The sequence below is a fragment of the Perca flavescens genome, chromosome 24, assembly GCF_004354835.1.
Source record: "Perca flavescens isolate YP-PL-M2 chromosome 24, PFLA_1.0, whole genome shotgun sequence".
NCBI classification, from domain to species: Eukaryota; Metazoa; Chordata; class Actinopteri; order Perciformes; family Percidae; genus Perca; species Perca flavescens.
The window spans coordinates 2,343,790-2,359,744 of NC_041354.1; the positions used below are offsets into that span (position 1 = coordinate 2,343,790).

Here is a 15,955-nt window from a genome sequence, read left to right on the forward strand (position 1 = left end):
AATGACATACAGGAGGAGACACACACTCAAACATACAGACAAACCTTTTTTTTTTTTTTTTTTTGGAATGTGCCCAAGGACTTGCTGGTAAAATGAATGGGATTGTGGGAATGGAGTGAAGATCTTCCAGTCATGTGTGGTACAAACATAGCTGTAGCCTGACATCTGCTGGTGAATAAATCCTATTTTATTTTCTCTTCTTTAGGGAGGGTCGATCTAATGCCCACATTAAAGGAGACTATCAACGAATTGGTGACGTTCTCCTGAAGAACATTCAGGGTCTGAGGGTAACTACACATCCCTCTTATTATTTTCTTTTGCACCACAAGCCCTCATCTGTAAGATTTGGATTAGGAAGTATAGATGCCTTATTTGTGAATTTTATGTTTTTCCCCCTTTTTTTCTTCCATTTTCTAATTTTTGTTTGTGTCTTTGCATCCGCAGCAGCTGACCGTTCATCTTCAGAAACATTCAGAGTGCCTGGTCGAACTGGAACGGGCCTGCAGGTGTGTGAATGGAGGCTACTAGAAAGGCTAATGTTATTAACACGAGACCTTTAGCTTTCCAAAGGGATATTATTATTATTATTATTATTATTATTATTATTATTATTATTATTATTATTATAAATGACATTACCATAAGCACAACACAAAGCTTCTTAGGAGCCCTCCAGAAAGCCCAAGTACCTTCCCCATTTCCTAGTGTAGATATCCAGTCTGGCAAACCGTTTATATGTAAAAAAAATGTCAAATGCCGCCACCCTAGCAATCTCACAAGCCCACTCTCTGAATGACGGCATCATTCCTCCGTTCTCTTAAAAGAATCTGTCTGGCTACAATTAAACTAGTTTGGACCCAACCTTTTATGCGCTCAACTATTCCACTAAGGATTGACCCATCTCCTAGAACAAATAGTCTTGGGCTGAATGGAACCTGGGTCCCTGCAATCCGACATAAGTTATCATGTATCCCCGTCCAAAATTCCTGGACCTTATCACAGGACCATAAGACATGAAGTACTAACTTCATTTTCCATACCAAACCTTGTAGGAGCATTTGGAACACACCCATTTTCCGTTCCTCCTTCCTCTCTGTTCCTCAGGTCCAGTCGGAAGGCGGAGGCTGCGTGTCGGGACTTTGAGCAGCAGAGGGTTTGCTACCTTCCCCTCAACATCTTCCTCCTCAGGCCTCTCCACCGCCTGCTGCACTACAAACTCATCCTGGAGAGGCTCTGCAAGCACTACCCGCCCACCCACGACGACTTCAGGGACTGTAGAGGTACAAATGTGTCTTTTGTGTATGTGTTTTTGTACCTGTGCAACTAAATGTGTCTTGTATTTGTTTTCTTCTAACCGTCCTCCTTAACCCATCTTTAGCGGCCCTGGCGGACATCTCAGAGATGGTGCTACAGCTCCAAGGCGCCATGATGAAGATGGAGAACTTCCAGAAGCTTCTAGAGCTGAAGAAAGATCTGACCGGCATCGACAACCTCGCCATCCCCGGGAGGGTTAGACTCTTTACATTTCTATATTGGACACATTGATGTTATTAGTCAAAGTAACTACCTTTTTAAATAGTTAGTTTTCATGTTTGAGGCGTAAATTGTTCAGTGACAAGACCTGCTAAATTCTGCAAATGTATTTTGGCTTTCTTTCTCATATTCTAATATTTATTCTAGTATGTCTGTTTTGAACTTGCAGGAATTTATCAGGCTGGGTTGCCTCAGCAAGCTCTCAGGGAAGGGCCTTCAGCAGAGGATGTTCTTCCTGGTAGGACATTTCAGCTACTTTTCAAAATGAATCAAATATCAGCAAAAATAAAAACCTAACCTCCACTTCGTCCCTTCCTTCCTCCCCAGTTCAGTGATTCCTTGGTGTACACCAGTCGAGGATTGACCCCGTCCAACCAGTTTAAAGTTCACGGCCAGCTGCCCCTGTATGGCATGACGGTACGCGACCGTATTCCCTTAACAACATGCTTTTTTTTCTCGGTTTGAGTAACTTTAAGCACTGTGCTGCAGGAATAACTGGTACAGAATTGAAACCTGGATTGTTGTCATTCATTACAAACTGTTTTAGGGTAAAATTATGTATTATTTGGATGCTGGGGCTTATTTTTACAGCATATGTTGTTATAATTATTTTTTGTTGACATGCATTGACTAAATTTAGGATTACTGAGGTCTTCCGCTGAGGAGTGTGTGTGTGTGTGTGTGTGTGTGTGTGTGTGTGTGTGTGTGTGTGTGTGTGTGTGTGTGTGTGTGTTGTTGTTTTTTTTCCAGATCAGAGAAAGTGAGGAGGAGTGGGGAGTCCCTCATTCGTTCACCTTGTTTGGACAGCGCCAGTCTGTGGTTGTAGCAGCCAGGTATACATGTACATGAACACACACATAAACACATTTCCAAGTCTTACAAAAGGGGTGAGCAGCATGGATGGATTACTGATTGGGCCTACCAGGCACAAAATGATCACAATGATACAAAAGCCGTAATATTAAATATCTATCTACTGTGAATGAAAGAAATGAAAATAGGTGTATAAGAACAATATTTCCACAGCGTCCAGATGCAAAAAGAAACTATTTTTTTACAGACAATCTCTCTCTCTCTCTCTCTCTCTCTCTCTCTCTCTCTCTCTGTCTTCTCTGTCTGCATCCAGCTGTGAGTCCGAGATGGAGCGGTGGGTGGAGGACATCAGGATGGCCATCGACCTGGCAGAGCAGACGAGCAGCCCAAACACTGACCTGCTGTCCACCAGCCTCTCTGACAACAGTAAGTCAGCCAATCTGTGTGGGTGTAAGAGACTCACTCTGGACTTTTGTTATTACTTCTATTTCAGTTTGTGGATTTCAAAGACCTTGAACAGTTGTACATTAGCAGCACAAATGTACATTATCAAGAAAACAAGATTTTTTTATGTGTCCACTTTATTAGGTAAACCTGTATTATTATAGGCATATAAAATGAGACTTTATGGCTGAGCTGTTGTATTAAATTGCAGTAGTGCAGGTGTACCTTATAAAGTTGTTTACATGCCAGTGTTATTTGTGAATTCCCTGTATATCTATTTGAACTTAAGATGTTTTTTTATTTTGACTTTAGTCCTGTTTTTTTTTTTTTTTTTTTTGTTTCTTTGATTCTTACTTCTTCTTTTTTTCTTGATAAAGTGCGTGTGTGTCAGACCTTCGAGTTCTGGATTTGTGATACCTGTCCTAGTTAGTACAAATGCTGGTTAGGTAACTATTGTTTTACCAAAACAAATAACTGCATCAGGGTTGGTCTGTCTGTGAGCCTGCATCATTTTTCACTCAGGTTCTCAATGATTCAGAGGATTTGAGCCATCATTCCCAAATAACTTCATTCTGCCCCAACATCACTTCATCATCAAAATATTGCAGGACTGTCTGTGGGAACCAGAAAGTTCAGTCATAAAAAGCCCCACAGGAGAGTTATTTCTGGGTATGTTTCCACATGGGATTTGTCAGCCGCGATGGCTTTTCTTTCCAAAAATCTCCCCGCTGAAGTTGATGTGATGCAGGGACTTCGGCTGGGACCTGAGGATATATTTCAATCCTTCCCTCCCTTTCTTTCCCTCTAACATGACAGACGGCTGCTGTCAGCACCTCATGAATAATCTCACTGAATTGTTCCAGGTGGTCTTTCATCATATTTTTTTTAATGTCACTCGATATATGTAGGTCCAGGCACCAGCTGTCGCCCCCTTTTCTCTTCTTCTTTTTTTTCTCATTCTTTATTATAAACGCCTGTCATGATGTTCAATGAGGCCTCCACCTGGTGACCTTTGGTTTGACGTCTTCATTGTCCCTCGGTTAAATCACCCACTATGTACGTTTTACCTCAAACTGTTGAAGAGTATTGGCTTACAAGTAACAACAAAAGGTTTTTTTTTTCTCCTTTATTTTTTCCAGACTAAATTGAAATTGCTTTGATCACCGTTTTGGCTCGGCACTTTGTTCTGTATCAAAGACCTGCAGCCATGTTAAAACCATAAATGTGGTTCTACTGTTGTTATTTCATATTATTGAATCCGCCTGAATATTAACATTTAATTAATCTGTCATGATTTGATTCATGTCTGCTTTTATAAATGTTTCTGTGTTTGCTGCCGGCACACTAAAATAGCAAGAATGAGAATGTTTGTAGTGTTAGCTGTACTTAATAATAGGCAGAGTGAGTCTAATTAAAGCCAGATTGTTGTTAAAAATTCAACTCTTGTAAAAGGAGTCAGCAGCATGGATGGATTACTGACTGGGCCTACCAGGCAAAAAAAACACAAAGTGATCACAGAGACGCTGAACCACAAACATACAGAAAGTGACTACAAATGACACAAAATGACTACAGAGAGTAACAAAATGACTAACATGACTACAGAGAGTACAGAGAGTAACAAAATGACTACAGAGAGTAACAAAATGACTACAGAGATGCAAAACAACCACAAAAAGACACTCAACGACTGACACAAAAGGATCAGAAACATGCACACGACGACTACAAATGACCCAAAATTACTACAAAGAGACACAAAATTACTACAAAGACGCACACGAAATGACAAGAAAATAGACGCAAAACGGCTACAAAGTGACACAAAATGAGTAAAAGTAGACTCTTTGACACTCTTGAGTTTGGGTGTCATGTTTCTATGAATTGTATTAGTCAGTATTTTAAAAAAAACACAGATGATAGTATATTTTAATCTTGTTAATAGGAACCCATAAAGTGTTTTTATCTTCATGTCTTTAAAACCCATCTAAAGACCCATCTTTTGGTCATTTGTCAACATTTGTTGTTTATAAATGGGCTCTGTAGATAAATGTATCTGACTTGTTATAAGTGTACACAGAGTTTATGAAATGATGGATAGTTAATGTGTCTATTCTATAAACTCTACCCAGCGAGAACACACTTTCTTTCCGCTAACCAGCACATTTGAACTTCCCCCGTCGTTCCCCAGAGCTGTCGGAGGACGGTGGAGCCGAGCTGGAGTCGGAGGAGGAGCTCTGCGGCTCGCGCTCGTCTCTGGAGCGCCAGGGTCAGCGCGGTAACACCACCGTGCACGTCTGCTGGCATCGCAACACCAGCGTGTCCATGGTGGACTTTAGTGTTGCCGTGGAGGTACCGGACTGTGTCTCTTTTAATCCTCTTTCTCTCTCCACACATCACACACCTGTTCCTACTCTCAAGCCTCGGAGTCCAGTCTTGTGTGTTTATCTCTGTGCGTGTGTTGTCCGTCTCAGACCTCTTCTCCACCCTCAAAGGACCATTGCTTCAATGTCCTTTGTCTTACTTTTCTTTTCATGTCTGTGTTTTTGTCCTTTTCTCTCTTCTACACCTCCATCTTTATCTCTTCCACCTTGTGTCTCCTCCTATGTCCTTCCATTTTTGTCTGTTTGTCCATTGCCACCTCTATCTGTCCACGCTGACACTACTAGAGGCCAGTAGTAGTCCGGCCAGTGAGTTGACGAGGCCCCGTGGCAGCCTTCAGGGGCCCGTGTCTCTCTCTGTGGTTTGCTGGTACAGAGCACACAGCTTGTCGTTTAGTGTCACCCGCTGGAGTAGAGAGGTACTGCAAAAGCCACAGCTGCTGAGAATGTCTTGATTCTCCCGTAATGTCACTACAACTACGCAATAAACCTTCTGATAAATGGAGAGAACCACATCTCACTGGACACACTAGTTACAAGACTACTGGATATTTAATATTCCTGAAGTACCACTGTGCCAACCTCTTGCCAAACAAGTTTTAATTGTAATATGTGATGTCCTGGCTTAGCATTTGCATGAAGGAGTGTAATTAGAACTAGAACTTAACAGATTTCTCTTTCCTGTCTTTTTTTTCCCACCATTTCAAACACTATAATGGAATCAGTGACTTTGCTTCACTTCATTGAGGCTCCTGTGTCTTTTGTTGACTTAGTTTCCGTTCTCTTCTCTTGTGTGTTTTCAGAACCAGCTGTCAGGTAACCTGCTGAGGAAGTTTAAGAACAGTAACGGCTGGCAGAAACTCTGGGTGGTCTTCACCAACTTCAGCCTCTTCTTCTACAAGTCACACCAGGTTAGATATATCAATATATATACAGTAAGAATACAATGACGCAGCAATTAAGTGGTGTTGGAATTGTAATGATTAGGGAATGTAGGAACATGTTTTTACTATTAAATGCACTCTAAATCCTGCCTCATCATACATGACTGGATAAGTGTTTGTACTTGATGTGCCTTAGTGAAATCTGGCATCAACCAGATGTTTTATTTTCCCGCTTTTGAATGAGACCTGTTCCCCTGGCTATTTCTACCTCCAGAAAGCCCGCAGCACGGGTCGTGGTGGTGCTCTCGGTCATCTCCTGCAATGATCTGGATTTGTCCCCTCTACCTTTGCCTCTGCTGTCTTCTTTTGAATGGCTGGCATTTAAATGTGAGCCCCCTTTTCCCATGAAAAAAGTTCTCATCTCATCATCCAGAGATGTACAACCTTCTCTCTACATTGTGTAATCCAGACTGGATTACTGCAATGCACTGCTCGTTGGGATCCCTAACATGAGTCTTCAGAGACTACAATATGTCCAGAACAGTGCTGCAAGGATCATGATGAGAGTGCGAAAAATATGGACCTAACCTAAAACCCCTTCTCCGTTCACTTCACTGGCTTCCCGTCTCCACCAGGATTGAATATAAAGGTCTCTTTCCTCTCTCATCAGTGCATCCATGGCAATGCCTCCACCTACTCGAAAGAACTACTCACCCCTCTAACCTCCACACGATCCCTTCGCTCTGCAAACACCGTTTGCCTCCTCCTCTCCAGGATTAAGCTCAGCACCATGGGTGATTGGGCTTTCTGTTCGGCCACCCCTCATTTCTGGAATGTCCAGAGAGCACCTCAGACTAGTTTAGAGTTTAAAAAAAAAAAAGGACTTAAAACATTTCTTTTTAGCAAGACCTATGACTTTTAATTGACTTGCTGCTGCTTTTATTCTCACGTTTTTTAAGCTTTTATCTGTCTTTTCAATTGATGGTTTTACCCTGTAGCACTTTGAGATTTGTTTTAAATGTAAAGTGCGTTATAAATAAAATGTATTATTACTATGATATTGCATAAAGACCATTATTGAGGATTCCCTGTCCTTCTGGCTGGTCTGCTCACAGGATGACTACCCTCTGGCAAGCCTTCCTCTGCTGGGCTACTCCGTCACCGTCCCGTCTGAGTCGGAGAGCATCCATAAAGACTACGTCTTCAAACTCCACTTTAAATCCCACGTCTACTACTTCAGATCAGAGAGCGAGTACACCTTTGAAAGGTACAGGATTTTGGGTGATCAGGGATGGGGTTCTTAATATATTATATATACATTTACACAACTGTAGCAGTTTCAATCAACAACACTCAGATGAAATATTCATGTGTACAGACGATCAGAAATGGGAATGGATGTTTAATTTTGACGTTTGATTTTGATGACATTGTCTAAGAAGCTTGGAAAGAAGATGTTTTATAATGTCTATTCTGATTGCTTCATACATAGGCAAGGCACGTTTATTTATACAGCACATTTCAGCAGCAAGGCATTTCAAAGTGCTTTACACAAAACTGACTCGGGACAGAAAGCAGACGTGTCCCAGACCACCTGAGACGTCGAAAAAAATGTGCAGACTTCTCTGCATTTTATCAGCACTTCATTCTTCATTAACGTTTCTCCCCATGCACATTAAAACCTACCTTGAATAATGAAAATATGTGCACCTGATAGGGCTGCGCGATATGAGGAAAATAAGTGATCAAATATACTTTATTGTCCTCGAAGGGAAATTTGTTTTGGACTCCGTTCCGCAGGGGTGGCAGTAACTCAGTCCGTAGGGTCTTGAGTTGGGAACCGGAGGGTTGCTGGTTCAAGTCCCAGTACGGACCAAAGTACAGAGTGTGGATTGGTAGCTGGAGAGATGCCAGTTCACCTCCTGGGCACTGCCAGGTGCTCTTGAGCAAGGCACCGTACCCCCCCCAACCACTCAGGGCGCTGGTCCAGCACTGGCAGCCCACTCCCTCTGACATCTCTCCATTTGTGCATGAATAGGTCCTGAGCATGTCTCTGTGTATTTCAGGCCTGTGTGTAGTGATTTCTAACAAACAGAGTGTAAATTGTAATTTCCCCAATGGGGATCAATAAACAGTATAAATTAAATGAAATTAAAAAATACAGAAAATAAGTATCTCTCAACACATACTCTCATTCAACACAAAACATGCTCTCATATACATTAGACAGGTACCTATATAGTAAGCACATTAACTACTCCTTTCATTGGCATTTTTTAATTGAACAACGCTGTCGGACGCATTCTCCGCGATAAGTGTAGCACAGCCCTTGCACAATGAGATATTGCACAACTAACAATATTGCACAACCCCCAATAGCCTACGTTTTGCACAGATGACATAATGCACAACCCAAATAGCCTACATATTGCACAAATGACACATAACGTTGTTGAATATTGCGATAACAATGTACTTGCAATAAATAAACAAATATTGAAGTGTACTCAGTTCTGCATTTTTGCTGCTTTCCTTATTCTGCTAAAAAACAACAAATGCTTGTTTTGTTTGTTTTATTGAACATTGTATTGAATATAAAATACACTACTAAAGAAAGAATGACAGTTGCATTATAAAGTGCAGTTTTCTACTGATATTTTCTTTAAACGCTCCCAGTGTCCTTTGCGATATGTTGCAGCCTTTTGCGATGTTTATTGCGGCAGCTGGTATCGCAATGACAATTTAAAAAAAATATATATATATATATATATATATATATATATATATATATATATATATATATATATATATATAGTGCATCCCGAATACCTGACCTGCATCTTGGCACTCAAAGACAGAAACATAACCTTGGTGCAGTCCACTTATACACTATATAAATGAATGAATGCTTTATTTCGAACATGTAAAAAAATCTAATTAAAATAATCAACGAAAAGAACAAAACAGAAACAAAACTAAATATTAATTGAACCTGTCCGAAAAGGAATAGGAAGAAGCAAAGGCTTATTTAATCCTCCCCCTTTCCACCACTATATAATAATCATCATGAATAGCTACATGTTTACATCATAATGTATTTATATCATATTTAACACATTCTTTACAATTTCCTATTATGTATATTGACACACCATGACCTATGTATATATTGACCGTAAAAAAACAAATAATGTAAGTAATCAAATAATCTGTGATGGTCAAAACCCTTCCTCCTCCCTGTATTTTGTCAAAACCATATTTTTGTACTGCTTTTTAAACTGGGTCATACTTGGACATTGCTTTAACGATGTACTCAATCCGTTCCACAGTTTGACTCCACATATAGAAAGTAAACATAAACTGTTGTAATATAAGAAGCATCATTTTCCACCAGGTGGATGGAGGTGATCCGCAGTGCCACCTGCTCTGCCAGCCGCTCCCTGCCGAGCACCAGGAAAGACCTTTACTGATGACGTGCGCAGAGAGACAGAGACGCTCGACCTGGGTGGAGATCTGGACTTCAGACTGCACCAACACCAGAAAAGACTCTTATTATATCAGACACACAATCACATACCCATCACTCAGAGATCCTCCCACTTAGAACACTTTCTGCACCACTTGTGTCTGATCCCCGATGTCTGTGATTTCAGTCGTCCACGATGTAATTCATAACGCCATTGTTGTTTTTTTCTACTCCAAACTGGCAACACAAAGTCTTGCTGGCAACGTTTTTTCCTTTACCGTTTATTTTAGTGTTTGAGTGTTGTTCACATGCACACACATGGATTGAATATTCACCCCCAACAACATATGTTTACAACAAGGAGGATTTTTATCGTCATGATAGACATAAATGGTATACATGGGACTTACCAGAAGTATTTGGGACACTGAAGCATGAGTTGGTGCATAGTTTTGTTTTTCTGCATTTCCTTGATAAATATTCCTGTATGATGACACCTTTGTAATGAGTGTATTACATGTACATAAAATGCTTGAATTAAGACCTAAACCAGGATTTTAAACTGTGTGCATGTGAACAGACTCCTGATAATGACAGTGTTTTCTATGTAGAATTGAATGAATTAAATGTGATGCCAGTTTGGACACAATTAGATCCATCTTTTTCCTTTTTGTACAGTACTTTGATACACTGTGAAATGTCCTTTTTTTTTCTTCAATGTCTTCCTGTGAGTTTAGCTTTGTTTAGAAGGATAAATGACCTTAACACTGCTTCCAACGCCAACAGAGATTTCACTGGTCCGTTTGCCAAATACCTTCTCTTCTGTGCTCCTCTAGTTTTCTGGATTTTACTATTCTAAATAAAGATGAGAAAAGATTGTGTTCATATGGAAAATAAAGAGACAACTCAGAAATTGAGGTCTTCTGTTTTTATCTCTATGGACAGGAACCCCCAGATGAGATGAGGACAACACAACAAAGAGCATGATCACGAGTAACAATTCAGGAGAAGTTAACACAAACCTGTTTTAGGTGTGGCATACATTATTTTAATAACTACAAAGTGTTTGGGTACCATTCCAAATTTGTGCAACTATTTGAATGCCTGAGGAACTGGAGGATAAACACAGAAGAAGCAGGATTAATGCCCTTTCAAAGTATATTTAAAATGAGACTAATTAATTAAAGACCTGTTACATATTGACATAGTAATTACTCTTATCATAAGGTGATTAGAAAGGGATTTCTTTTAAAAACATGAAAACATTGTCGTACTTCTGCACTACTAAAATGCATTAAGATGTTTGTTTTTTTTAAAAAGATGCAGCACCTACTGTAGGAACTGGACCACAACACAACCTCAGTCTGATTTACAGGCTTTCCAGTCGGTCTTTAAGTCATGAAGTACTCAAACTTGACAAAACTAGACACATTTTTTTTCTTGAGATGTCACTGATATATATTCTCCACCTGCTCTGCAGACAATATTTTGAGGCATCTTTGTAGAGGTTAAAAAAAACAATAGGTCAACTTTGTGGATCATATTTGCTCTTTACTCTGGATCCACTCTCCTCATTCCAGCGAGCTACATCAGTCACGTCCTTCTCTGGTCACATACTCGAGCCCATGATCTCCATATGCGTCGTAGCTCTCATAGCCGGGCAGTGAGGGCCAGTCTGGCTGGTACGCAGTCGTGCTGTACACAAACGCTTCTGTGATGCTCCCTGCTGCCGGCCTCTCCTCTCCCTCTGTCTTCCCCACCCACTCCTTCACCTCCAGATCGACCTGAGTCCGTTGGTACATGGTGGGAACCCCTTCAAAGTCGTCCAGGAATTTCAGCATCTTGTCGTCTACTTTATAAATCTCTCCTTGGACTCGGTGACCCTGGCCGGGGATGTTGAGGAGGAAAGGTATGTTGTACTTGCCGGCGATCACGAGTGGGTATTTCTGGGTGGTGCAGGCCGAGGCGAGGAACTCCGCCGTACCATTGGCACTCTCAAACATACGGTAGTAGTTGGGCTGCCCCTTCTTCAGGGTGCCATACACGAAGATGCGAGCCATGTGGATACAGGAGAGCAGACGCCTGTAAAATGAAGCAAGGAAGCAGTAGTGGGGTCACGGCATTCAAATAAAACTGGCTGAGCAACTTGTCACCATGTTTATTTATTTTTTATCTTACTTTGATAATATATGATTTTGGACTGTTGGTCGCATTAAACAATATGCTACATTTTAATACCTGTACTTGAGCTGTGGGGAATTATAGTTTTAATATTTCCTATTATCTTATGTCGACATTTGTAAGTGTAAACAGCACACAGAACAGAAAACTGGTCACTTTGCACACATCATGGGATGTCTTGAATAAACACCTTCCACAGTTCTCTCAAAAGTGAAGCATCCATTTGAAAAAGAAAAATCTCCCTGTTTGCACTGGTCAGATTATCCAGGTGTTTAAGACGCAGAAGTGTCTCTGCCACCTTATTAAGGCCTGCTTTTATTGAAGTACATCGCAGTGGATATGACGCATGCCTTTGGTGTGGGAGACCTGGGTTCAATTCCCACTGTGATAAATCAACCAACGTGTCCCTGAGCAAGGCACTTCACCCCTAGTTGCTCCAGACCATCATGGGCTTGTGTGACCTCTGACATATGTAGCAATTGTAAGTCGCTTTGGATAAAAGGGTCAGCTAAATGATGTGTAATGTAATGTAATGTAATGCAAGGTCATTCAACAACACAGTATATGGAGTCAAAGTCCCGCATTCAAAATGGTACTTAAATTACGTACAAATGTAAGTATTAGCATCAAAAAGTACCAAAAGTAAAAGTACTCATTCATAAAAATTGGATTATGATTATTGACAATGCATCATTTTAGTGGAGTAAATAGCCTAGTATAATTGTATTACCTCTGAAGTATAGAGTAACGTTGGCATAAAATACAAATACTCAAGGAAATTCCAAGTACATCAAAATGGTACTGAATTAAATACAGCACTTGACAAAATACAATTGGTGAACACACATACGTCTAAGAGTAGCCTAATGTGTGTAAGCTACATATGCAAGCATGCGTTCAGATGATTACAAACAGACGTCAAATACCAGGAGCAACCGTGTTTAAAGCGCTGTTTTACAATACACAACGGCTAAAAGCGATTCTAATATGTAACCTACATTGAATGAGTACAGCCTTACTAGGAATGTGATGGAGATGATCTTTTTCTTCTTTTGACGTTTTATGGCTTCCTTTAAGACGATTTTAAAAAGTTCTTCCTCCTTGCGGTATACAGACAATAGGCTCGTTCGAGATGAGCCAGATCTGCGCAGAATCGATCACCGTCGATCGCCGCCCAATGCATGCCGGTTAGATTCTTGTCCGACTTGATCCCGACTTGCTCTGACGTCATGCACACGTGGGCAACGATAACCTCACGAGACCAAGGCGGCCGCAGCTCTGAGACGCAGGTAGCGCAGTTGCTTTTCAACAACTGCAAGAGCCAGGCGGACGCAGGTGGACCCACTGCATGCTGGGAAACGCCGGCCTCTCAGCTGATCGAACAGCTGATTGGTTCAGAATCGACTCAACATGATGACGTTTTATATAAACTTTTTTATTGATTTTTAATTGGAGGGATTTTAACTGCTATTTGTCTGATTTAAAGGCTTATTCTGTACAGAACACCTGTTGTGAGGCCGATAGTTACGTTTAGAAGTCAGAGAGACTAAATCTGTTCAGGTTACGGATCATCTACAGTCTGTTGGTAATTAAAATCAGCAACAGATCGCATGTAGAGAATTTTGACAGCTACTCTGTCATAATAAAATCAACTGGAGACTGTGTAGGAGCTGATATATGGGTCTGATAACATTTTATTAAATCGGAATCGGACCACAGTGTTTATGTCACTTCCTGTTCAGCCTGAAGGCAGCTGGAATCAGCTGGAAAACTGTCCGACTTGAGAGTGGACTTTTGTCACCGCCCCCCGCTGCTGCCGCCTGCTCTCGTCTTCAGCCTTCAGGCTGAACAGGAAGTGACATAAACACTGTGGTCCGATTCCGATTTAATAAAATGTTATCAGACCCATATATCAGCTCCTACACAGTCTCCAGTTGATTTTATTATGACAGAGTAGCTGTCAGAATGCTCTACATGTGATCTGTTGCTGATTTTAATTAACAACAGACTGTAGATGATCCCTAATCTGAATAGATTTAGTCTCTCTGTGTTCTAAACATAACTATCAGCCTCACCAGAGGTGTCAAAAGTATTCACATTCATTACTCAAGTAGAAGTACAGATACTAAGGTTTGAAAAGACTTTTGTAGAAGTTGAAGTATCAACTCAAGCTTTTTACTTAAGTAAAAGTGTAAAAGTAGTGGTTTCAAAACTACTTAAAGTATAAAAGTAAAAGTAATGGAAGGCAGAGATCTTCAACAAGGGGTCCTCAGAGTCATTGCAGGGGGGCCTCCGAATTATTGTACATTTTTGAGTCTTTAAAAAAATAAAAATAGAATGCCTTAACATAATTCCAACATATTATTAGCAAATATAAATTCCCACTGATGATAGGCTTACTGGCCTATAGGTAAGGTAGTCACTAAGATATCAGCCCACAGATACAGTTAATCCTAGATTTACTGTGCCACATACAGTATGTAACATTAAAATATGATTTATAAAATCATACCAACAATTAATATTTTAATAGCTTATGAAAAAAGGTCATGTAATTAGGCTTTAGGTTACCCTAATTGTTATTGTAGGCCCAGTTTAATATGCAACTTAATTTCATACAATATGTAGGAGGTCCCTGCTACATCTCACTTTAAGTTAAGGGGTCCTTGGCTTAAAAAACGATCAAGACCCCTGATGTAAGGGGGAAATGCCATTAAGGACAACAGCTTAACTCTAAAACGCGGGGACAAAATCATAGGACTATAATAATGTTACAGTATATTAAAATCATGCCTGCAAACTCAGAAGGGCTGAAAAAGGTGACACGTAGGCTACATCTCTTCTGTGTAACGGCAGCTACAGTCTGGTGTCAGACTCCTCTCCAGTGAAACAGACACTTTTACACCGTTTAGCTCTCAGCATTTTATCATGTTTACTCCATCTTCTAGCTAACGCTAGGCTAACCTGCTTCCAACTGTAGTGTTGACTAGCGTCCCGTGCGGCGATGTTCAGTTCCCTCTAACGTCCGTTTTCGGAGCATCGCGCAGGCACCTAAGGCACCGAAATCCGTGTTGCTATTCGGTCCGGTAGATAACGGTCGTTAAGGCACCGGTGTCGTATTAGCACCGGGTCTGTACAGGTGTTATGGATCGCGAACAAACCAATAGGGTGTCGGAATAGCTATGTTTATACTTCTCATCCAACCCCAATTAAATTCACTCTCTCCGGATGGAGCGATCTGGATAGGGTTTTTTGTGTGTGTGTTTTTTTGAACGATGACTGACGAGCTGGAATGAAAACAAGCCGAACTGAAATATGAGTAACGAGGCTATTTTTAAAATGTAAGGAGTAGAAAGTACAGATAATTGCGTGAAAATGTAAGGAGTAGAAGTAAAAAGTAGGCCTATGCTGTAAAATAATTACTCCAGTAAAGTATAGATACCCAAAATTTCTACTTAAGTAAGGTAACGAAGTATTTGTACTTCGTTACTTGACACCTCTGAGCCTCACAACAGGTGTTCTGTACAGAATAAGCCTTTAAATGAGACAAATAGCAGTTAAAATCCCTCCGATTCAAAATCAATAAAAAGTTTATATAAAACGTCGTCATGTTGAGTCGACTCTAAACCAATCAGCTGTTCGATCAGCTGAGAGGCCGGCGTTTCCCAGCATGCCCTGGGTCCGCCTGCGTCCGCCTGGCTCTTGCAGTCATAGACAGTATATAATGGACCAATAGACGCCGTTGCTCTGGACGGAGACCAGTGAAGGCTATTAGAAGCCCTTTTCCGGTGATGGCCAGCTTTGCTGCGCAGCCTCCAACTGAGAGAATGTGACGTGAGCAACGTGTCTGAAAGTTGTAAGTTGTAAATCTTCTGGTAGCTGTGCCAAGAGAAATCTCAATCATTCCCAATCTTACAGATACGGAGACTGTAGGTGTATGTAAGGAGATAACATGGGCACAGGCTACTTATTGATCACTAACATGCTAGTTAACATTAGTAATTAAACCTAAACATCTCATGTAAGTCGAAACTGCCTGCGAGCTTCTCCTGTTCTATACGGTAATTCCTCTACTATGCGACAGTAAGTCACTTGGTTATGACACAATAGTTAGCCTATTTTTACAAAAACGTCTGCTACGGAGCCATAACGTGAGGTACAAGGTAATGGAGCCTTTTATACATTGTCGTGTTTTATACATTGTCGTGCGCTTCAGAACTCGAGCCATCATGGCTTCAGAACTCGAGCCATCA

General features: G+C 40.8%; 2 protein-coding genes across 6 annotated transcripts in view; one reads left to right on the forward strand and one right to left on the reverse strand.

Moving 5' to 3' along the window:
- LOC114550972 (FERM, ARHGEF and pleckstrin domain-containing protein 1) overlaps window positions 1–10,434 on the forward strand; it is a 58,716-nt gene extending 48,282 nt beyond the window's left edge. For all 4 annotated transcript variants that reach the window (XM_028572013.1, XM_028572012.1, XM_028572016.1 and 1 more), the window contains 12 exons: window positions 206–287; window positions 445–506; window positions 1,105–1,280; window positions 1,379–1,509; window positions 1,703–1,771; window positions 1,861–1,950; window positions 2,284–2,366; window positions 2,660–2,772; window positions 4,982–5,142; window positions 5,975–6,082; window positions 7,171–7,322; window positions 9,450–10,434. In XM_028572013.1, coding sequence (XP_028427814.1) covers window positions 206–287; window positions 445–506; window positions 1,105–1,280; window positions 1,379–1,509; window positions 1,703–1,771; window positions 1,861–1,950; window positions 2,284–2,366; window positions 2,660–2,772; window positions 4,982–5,142; window positions 5,975–6,082; window positions 7,171–7,322; window positions 9,450–9,525 — 1,303 coding nt within the window. In that variant the 3' untranslated portion in view covers window positions 9,526–10,434. The remainder of the gene's footprint in view (window positions 1–205; window positions 288–444; window positions 507–1,104; window positions 1,281–1,378; window positions 1,510–1,702; window positions 1,772–1,860; window positions 1,951–2,283; window positions 2,367–2,659; window positions 2,773–4,981; window positions 5,143–5,974; window positions 6,083–7,170; window positions 7,323–9,449) is intronic.
- Window positions 10,435–10,818: 384 nt separating this feature from the next.
- LOC114551028 (gamma-glutamylaminecyclotransferase B) lies at window positions 10,819–12,891 on the reverse strand. 2 transcript variants are annotated; one of them, XM_028572120.1, is made up of 2 exons: window positions 12,722–12,891; window positions 10,819–11,603 (listed from the first exon to the last, which is right to left on the reverse strand). In XM_028572120.1, the coding sequence occupies exon 2, from the start codon at window positions 11,579–11,581 to the stop codon at window positions 11,111–11,113; it is 471 nt and encodes a 156-aa protein (XP_028427921.1). In that variant the 5' UTR covers window positions 11,582–11,603; window positions 12,722–12,891; the 3' UTR covers window positions 10,819–11,110. The 2 variants fall into 2 exon arrangements, with proteins under 2 accessions (XP_028427921.1, XP_028427920.1); XM_028572119.1 differs by having other exon boundaries at window positions 12,701–12,891.
- Window positions 12,892–15,955: the final 3,064 nt, after the last annotated feature.